Source organism: Nothobranchius furzeri, chromosome 17, assembly GCF_043380555.1.
Source record: "Nothobranchius furzeri strain GRZ-AD chromosome 17, NfurGRZ-RIMD1, whole genome shotgun sequence".
Taxonomy (NCBI): Eukaryota; Metazoa; Chordata; class Actinopteri; order Cyprinodontiformes; family Nothobranchiidae; genus Nothobranchius; species Nothobranchius furzeri.
The window spans coordinates 46,131,953-46,140,351 of NC_091757.1; the positions used below are offsets into that span (position 1 = coordinate 46,131,953).

Sequence of the window (8,399 nt, forward strand, 5' to 3'; positions counted from 1 at the left end):
ACAGTTGAAATTGTGTCTCTCTACATTAATAAAGCAAACAAGTCTTTATAATTATTAGAAATATTTGTTTAATTATTTAACCAGACAAAAAGCTGCATGGTGGCATGCTAAATAAAACAAAAGTGACTATGAATCACTTAAAACCAGACCACGGCTAGCTCCAGACTCATTAGTTCTTATCTCGTCCCACCTGTTCCATTTGGTGAGCGGCTCTTTTGTCCCGTCTTCTGTTTGGATTTTTGTCACTGATTATTTTTTTCTCATCTGTTTTTCGTTGATCAATTTAGTCGTTGATTTAGTCTCCCAAGTTTTTATTTTTTTCTGTTCTCATCCGCAAAAATATTTCCGAGGCAAAAAAATTGTGAAAATATTTTGTCAACTAAATGAAAACTGACTCGAACTAGGGGTGGGCAATATAAACGATATAAGGTAGAAACGATATAAAATTGGGTATTGATAGAGTTTTTGGCTATATCGCAATACCGCGATAACACATGACGTCACTAAGATGTGCACCCTGCTGACATTGGGACAACAGAATGGCAGTGACTGCAAGCATGGAGTGGGCGGAGGAGGAGGCCTATATGCGTCAAGTGGCATATTTTTGCCACATGAGGATATTTAAGAGCATGTCATTTTGACATATAAAGGAAAAAATATATCGCAATATATATCGTTACCGCACATGCTTCAGATTATATCGCATTATAGATTTGAGGCCATATCGCCCAGCCCTAACTCGAACTACATTGCTCCCCATTTTTTAACCAGCTAGGTGCTATTCAAGTTCAATTCAAATTCAAAAATACTTTATTAATCCCAGAGGGAAATTGATTAATTAATTGATTAATTGATTCACTATCAGTGTACCAACAAAATGGCTCTCGAAACAGTTAGTAAATTTTTGCTTATTTATATAATTAGCACACCTGGATGTTCCTTCTGCATCCTTAATTTGTTACAATGTTATGATGACTTTCATCTTAAAATTGGCTCACGTTTTGCCAGAAGAACCACAACCCTGAGGAGATCCGATTATCCAACCACGTTACATGCTAATGCAAATTCTTTATTTTGTGCAGGCCGACCGATCACTCATTCAATATGTTGCTCCTCCAAAAAAGATCACATTAAAAATAACACTTTGAAATGTATTTTTCTGGAAAAACTTGTCTTGTGTTGGATGCATATTTATTTTTATGAAAAGGATCAAAGGAGCATGCAATGCATCACCACAGGTTAAACTCCTAGAGTTACCACACGGACCAATCTGGTCTGCCACCCCCCAGATTTTGTCTGGTCCCATCTGGCCACCCCTAAGAAAGTTATCTGGGGGCCCCACTGCCCGGATGCCCCTGAGACAACGTGAAAAGTGAAAAAAAGGGACGTTTTGTCACCGTAAATCTGTTAGTCCCATGTTAAATCTGTTGGCACCTAAACTACAGACTACAGATGAGTTTGTGCTTTTTATATTGAGCAAAATGTATTTTTGGCAGGAATTTTCTCCCTTTTTTTGTTTCCGTCACAATCTGAAAAGATTATTTTGGGGCCGTCTTGATGTAGCCGATAATGGACAGCCAGGCCAAGGATTTCTTGTTGAGGTCATAGCCCGTCGTTTTCAGATCGTATTTCTTCAAGTGCTTTCTGCCACTTCTGCTCGCACAGACCGTTTACATGCTTTTGACTAAGGCCCTTCTCTAAAGCGGCTCCAGAAATCTCCCAGAAATCTCTGTGCTTGCCTACAGGCTGTGCATGTTCATGCACTGATATCTTTTTGTAGAGATTAAAAGCGGATGTGCTTATGCGAGTTGTATCTAGCATGTGCAAACTTTCAAATGTAAGGCTTAGGCAGCTTCAGGGGCTGCAACGGGAACCAAAAAGAAAACAAAATGAGAAGAGGCACGGTTTTGCATATTTGGGGTTTGATAGTTTAAACATTTTAGAAATACTTGCGGTGTGTTTTACTGTCCTTCATGCCGAATGATGTCTGTCTGGTTCAGCCAGCATGTCCTGTTGTCTCTGTTGTAAGGTTATGTTCATTACACTGTGTTACGGATCAATTCAAGCCACTCTGAATCAGTTTGAACACGCAGACATGACAGAGATTGATGTGCAGTTGTCAGCGTCGAACCTGCGGGACAAGAGGCCGCTTGTGCAGTGATGGCAGCCCTACTGCAGCGTACGTCACTCGGTTGTTGCGTGTCTCCGCATCATCAGCGTCACCACTGATGGATTGTGTTTGGCGTAGAAATTCAGGATGAGCAGTGACCTTGGTGCGACTCATCTTGGTCTGCTTCATGTTTTATTTATAAGGTGGCATCAACTGTCTTTTTATTTGCTCCTATCAAGCCTGGTCGATTCATCAGTCACCCAAAGCGCGTTCATAAAAATCCGAGTTCTCATCTGGTTTACACACAGTTTATTCATCACGTAGACCAACCTGATAGGGAAATATGATGGTTGTTTGTGGAGCTGCAAGAGGTTTACATTTTTTATCATCTGATTTCCCAGCTTTAATGATTCAGGAGGCTTTTCTTCTCCTTCAGCGGGTTCTGTTACCTTCCACTCCTGTTTTTTAATTTCATGTTAAGACTGGGCCGTTTCTCGTTGTGGCTGCAAGTGCTCGCATTTTACTGACGGTTCACAAATGGAGTAGTGAATCCAGATCTGGAGTCTGACGTTTGTTCTCCTGCATGGATGTTTTCTGATGCCGGTTCTTCTGAGCCAGCCTGCTGCAACGGTCCCAGCGCTCTCTTGGCACAGAACATTAAAGCCAAGCTGCCAAAGCCTTTTGTCGGCAGCTATTTTTAGAACGATAAAAGTAAAGCGCTGCCGCTGCGGTTTTACTGGGCTTCGTGGTACTTCAAATGAAAAAAGCATGAAAAGGTTTATTCATTTTCTTGAGGAAACATATGAGGTCATGTTTTATTTCTGCCGCTGCTGCTGCTCACTAATGCTGTTTTAGGCATTTTCATACCATGACCCATTTTTTCTTTTTTTTCTTTTTTTTTGCACATCTCAACTTTATCTACCGTACTTCATCTTCCACATGACCCATAATATCTGTGTCCCAGCTCCAAACTCTATATTGCACTGGGGAATAGGTCCTCTTATGTGTTTGAAAAGTAAAATCAGTTTTATTTTTTTTAGATATTCTGCTAATTTGTTGTTAAGGGCTACATGACGGTGAAAAGTGACAATTTTTAACAGATGACTTGAAAAGAACACTTCTGGTGATTTCTTTTGGAGAAATGTTTCCTGATTAAAACTTGGGCTGAAGTAGCGCTCGTCGTTATTCAGCACCTGCTTCGAGTGTGTCAGCAGAGCACGGATCCATCCTGAACATTATTTAAACAGCCGTGAGTCTGTCTGAGGCTAAAGTCTAGATGCTCATAATCTCTTCAGCAAGCTCCCTAGAGACATTTGATTACACACAAGCTGCAGGCGACCAGTTCAGGTTCACGCGGCGCAGGAGGAATGTGCGTTCGAGCCGCAGCAGGTGAAATGTTCCTAATTTAAGTGAAATCGATTAATTGCATTGTTCATGTTACTTGGGCATTCTGATCAGCTTGGTTGCACTAAATATTAATTAAAAATGAATGGAAAGTAAACAAATGATTATTCATTATTTTAAAAATGAAAGTGACAGTGATAAATGGATCATGTGACCTCTGGCAGCGAGCTGCCTCCTCAGTGCGTCCAAACCATATATGTCGATGGTCCAAACGCAGCAGCGATTCATTTCATCCCCTACTTATAAAAGAAAGAACCCCAGAATTTTTTCAGAAAGAAACATTTAGCTTAAATAAAATACCACAACAGTGGGCACCACAAGGAAACCCAGACGAGGCTTCTTTTTAACCGTGTTTGACATATAAACGGCCCGTATTAAACAGCAAATAAAACAAAAAAAACCATTTTTATTTCTCTTCCAGCAACCATATGTGCTGCCCTTGTCTAAAAAAAAATCAATGTTTTGGGCTTCTTCTGTGTTCGCTAATCAGTCCGTGCGTCATGACGTCACATGCACGAATAAATCATCCATCGTGTTTTTTTTTGGACTGACGATTGGTGGTGGGAAAAATTATACAAATCGCCCAACCCTAGCTTCTACTATCTGGTTGACCGTGAACCTGTAGGTGCTGTGCGCACCGCGAGAGGTGAATAACATTCTGCATGATGCCATCGTGTCGGTAGACATTGTAAAGGCTACGGTTAGGCATTGCTTGAATTTGAATGTTTCCGGTTGCTGCACTAGCGGACTCTGCGGGCTGCAAAGTAGAAGCAACACATAGGTTGTATGATCGGCTCTGAAAGGCGTCTGAGATTATGTGGATCATGTTTTGTATTTATTTATTATTTTTTCCACAGAGATTGGCCGCAAATTTTTCTTCTGGTTGGCAGACTGAGAATCTCAATTAAAAAATATGAGTGATTCTGGGAAAAACTGAGTTAGTCCCAGTTTCAGTTGATGCTCGATGCCCAACCCTAGTAAAGGGCGTTGTCATGATACGGGCCTCAAACTTTTGATCGGCATCTTACCTGATCCATTATGTTAAGGGTTACACCCCACCCCCAGAGTCAAAATCTTCGACTGTTGGCTGATTGGCCAGAGGCACTGGCCGCTATTCTTACGCGTGATGCTTGAATCAAAGCAGTGTGGTGTGTGTTTGATGCATCAATAGGCAACGAAATTCGGTATGCACCCAGAACGATAAAACACAACATCTCGTGGTCTGCCCACTCAAACTGAATAAGAATGATTGTGGTTGGTGGATTGCTGCGTCCACATCGACCTTGGGCGTGGGTACCACACGCATGTGCATTGTGATGTCATAGCTGAAACGTAACTCTAGGAAAACTTAACAATTACTGATAAAATAAGGAAAAGAACCACATTTAGTATCCTCTAAACCTCTGATTTATGGAGAATGTCGAAAAGATGTCTCTCCAAATTATGACACGTTCTACTTTTGAGTCATGTCTCTCAACACTTCTGTTTTCACACATTCACACCCTACTTAAGCTGGAAACGGCTTCCTGCTGCAGGCGCAAACATCTCCATGTTGGTGATGAGAGCTAAAGCAAAAGTTGCAGAGCAGACTGGGGGGGACAAGAGCAGCTGCTTTGTCACTACGATCCCCTTTTTTATTTTGCTCCCCGAGGAAAATAAAAATTATCAACAGAATCTTCAGTCTGTTGATAATTTTTCTTTTCCTCGGTTCCCATCATGTTTACTGTAGTAAGCAGAGCATCTGGATGCTCCATCTTCTTGACACGATGCTGTGGTTTTCTCATCTGCCATCTTCTGTCCCCATGGCAACAATATGATGGCTGAGTTTTTTTTTCTGCCCACCTCGTGAGCTGGTTCTTGCTGTTTTCAGTAAACTTAGAAATAGACGCCATGAAGCAGCTTTTCCGCAGAACAAGTATACATCCCCCTTCCACACACACTGTTAACATTTCCTACAAATCATATCTTCCTTCTGAGTACCTTTATTTGGTGTTTTAACTAATTGTGAAGTACAGCTGATTGCTGTTATTAGAGCTTTTGAATAGTTGAACAAACCACAAAATCAACAAGAATGAATCTTCTTCCATCACGTCACTCGTGCTCTTTGTGATTTATGTTATGGTTTCTACAGGGACGATGTCCAGCCTTCAGGTGACTCGTAAATAGGTCCCTAAAGAGGCGCTATACAAATGCAGGCATTTACCATAGGTGATTAACAGGCTTCTGCAGAGCCTGATGAGCTGCAGCGCAGGTGATTGAACCACTGAATCAAGTGTGTTGGAGCAGAGAAACCCCTAAAACGTGCTGGATAGAGGCCCTCCAGGACCATAATTGAATAGCCCTGCTCTAGAGACTTGAATGACTAAATAATAATAAATATGTTTTGGGGGAAACATCATTAGTTAATGAAAATGACCTCTTTCCAGGACGATTTGCACCTGCCATGTCTTCAGGCGGAAGGAGCCGGAAGCAGATGGTGTCATGCAATAGGAAGCACTTGGAAACATATATTTTTAGTAAAACCTTTGTCTAAGTTATCTACTAGCATATAAGTGGAAAAAGCTGCATTAGTGCTGTTGCAATCTTTTTTTTATTGTGAGTTGAGAATGACGGTGAAACGCTTTGGCAACAGATGTTGCCAGTGGGGCCAAATGGGTTAAGGTGCTAAAGGCACGGCGAGGAGAAACGTTTAGCTTTTGGTTCTACAAACTGACACTAGGGGGCGCGAAAAGTAAGCCAAAACTGTCTAGTTCTCCTTTAAACATTCTGGTCATTTTTACCTGCCGTATGCTGTTTGTTGGTGGTTTTTCATTCTCTTTTCCATCCCTTTTCTCGTTGATCTTGTGAACCGGGCCGTGCCTCACAGATCTCTAAAATGATCAATATTTTATTATGAATGATTCCTCACAAACTTTGGCATCATTTTTATGCTCTTCAATATCAAATAATGTAAACTCAATAAAGGAACTGCAGCATATGAAGACTCCATGGGTGTTGAACGCAAACTTCTCCTCTGGTCTTCCTCCTTCAGTCTCTTATTTCCTTCATACTCTGCTGTGCTTTTAATGAAGCATCAAGCCCTGAAGCTGAGGTGTTGCAGCTAACGGCTCTCTCAGTAAGCGCCTCTGCTCAGCAGCTGGAGCTTCTGCGCTTCTTCACATCGTGCTGATAGGAGCACAGCTGTCTAAGTGTTGCTAGCAGCAGCATGCATTAGTAAAGAGGGCTGGGTGTACCAGCACAGAGCTGCGTAATACCACTGCTTTATTTAACGACAACTCTGTGGTAACCACCATGCCACGCTCCATCACATCCTTACATTTCAGGTGAATAGCCAATCGCTGTAATTAAGATAATTGTGGCGTATTAGCGTTGCCGCGTCAGACAACGGATAAGTGAGGGCTTAATTCATAACGCCTTGTAATTAGGATGATGGAGGATTACTGAGCATGAAACAAAAATACAGGATCAAATCCAGTCAGAATGTAAATTTTTATAAGGACCTTCTCCTCCACTCAAACTGGTCCAGCTCCACGTCGGTGTAGCAAATGTGATTCAAAGCAATGACGGTGATTAAAGCAGATTGATGATGATGCGTGTGTGTGGGGGGTGTGTGTGTGTGTGAGAGCAGGTCGTCCTTTTCTTCTCCCTTCAGACATGTGGGTCATTAAGGCTTCTGCTCTTCAGAGGAGAGCACAGCTGGGATTTACTCTGCAGAATTTAATCAGACGACCCCCCCCCCCCGTCTTCTTGTTTTGTCGTGTTTCTAAAGTGTTTTCTGTCACATCGTAATAAAATCTGGACTGATGCAACTGTTCCTGAGCTCCAGCTGCCTGCCTGGTGTTTCCTGTAAACAGTGTGCTTCTGGGATGTAAGAAAATAATATCTACAGTGTGATGGAGGGGGGAGAGAAATTCATACTTTGTGAGGCTCCATTAAACCCAAAACCTTCTCCCAGCTGGGACTGACATCAAAGGCAGGGCAAGCTGCTTCCATTTCCGTCAGTGTGCTTGTGTATCTGTATTTCTGTCAGAAGGTCTGCTCGCACACGATAAGACTGAATTAAAGGAGTTTTAATCCACAGCCATTTTCCCCTCCCATGTGAAAAATAATTAATGTTCTGGTGAAGAGTGCATATAAAGGGAGGATGAGGTTATTAATGAATGTGAGAAACCCTGATTTTCCTCAATAAGCTCACAAAACCGAACTATTTAATGTTTTATACGTTGGACATTTTGGTTCATTTGGTACTTTCATGTTTTCCATTTTCATGCAGAAACAAACAGAAAATCAGAATTTTCTATATTTTTGTTTAAACAGAACCAACATCTTTTGTCTCCCACTAGATCTCTCTGAAGTGCAGAGCTCCAGAGGTTTCCCAGTGTGTGTTCCAGACCTACGAGGCCGTGCTGAAGAACTGAGGGAACGCTCCAACATCCTTCCAGTCGCTGACCTCCCAGCATCCTCTCCCGATGTGTGAAACGTGCTCCAGCCCTGCGTCGAGCGGCGCCGCCTCCCTGCAGTGTTTGACTACAGTTTCTGTCATTTAGCCCTTCCATTAGAATGTTGAATGGTCTGTTGTAACCTTTTAAACATTCACCTTCCCCCCCCCCTACAAAGGCTGCTGCCCACTCTCTCTGCATACCTGATTCATTCATTTGTTTTGTTTTGTTGCTTTAGTTTGAAGCTAATTTATCAGCGCAGCTCCAATCTTCCCTGCATGATCCTTCGTTTAATGACCCTTACTCATTCGCGAACAGACGGCCGCCTGACTTCTGCCTCCGTATGAGGCTCTGTAATCATTTTCCAGCTTCACCTCTGGGTGAATTTGTCTATTTTTAGCACCTGCTATCATCGGGTAAATTTCATCATATTTATTTGTAGCTAA

At 42.1% G+C, this 8,399-nt stretch overlaps 1 protein-coding gene across 5 annotated transcripts in view; it reads left to right on the top strand.

Moving 5' to 3' along the window:
• Positions 1-8,148, top strand: part of ap1b1 (adaptor related protein complex 1 subunit beta 1) — a 35,257-nt gene extending 27,109 nt beyond the window's left edge. For all 5 annotated transcript variants that reach the window (XM_015973026.3, XM_015973028.3, XM_015973027.3 and 2 more), the window contains one exon: positions 7,858-8,148. In XM_015973026.3, the coding sequence (XP_015828512.3) occupies positions 7,858-7,932 (75 nt within the window). In that variant the 3' untranslated portion in view covers positions 7,933-8,148. The remainder of the gene's footprint in view (positions 1-7,857) is intronic.
• The last annotated feature ends 251 nt before the right edge of the window (positions 8,149-8,399 follow it).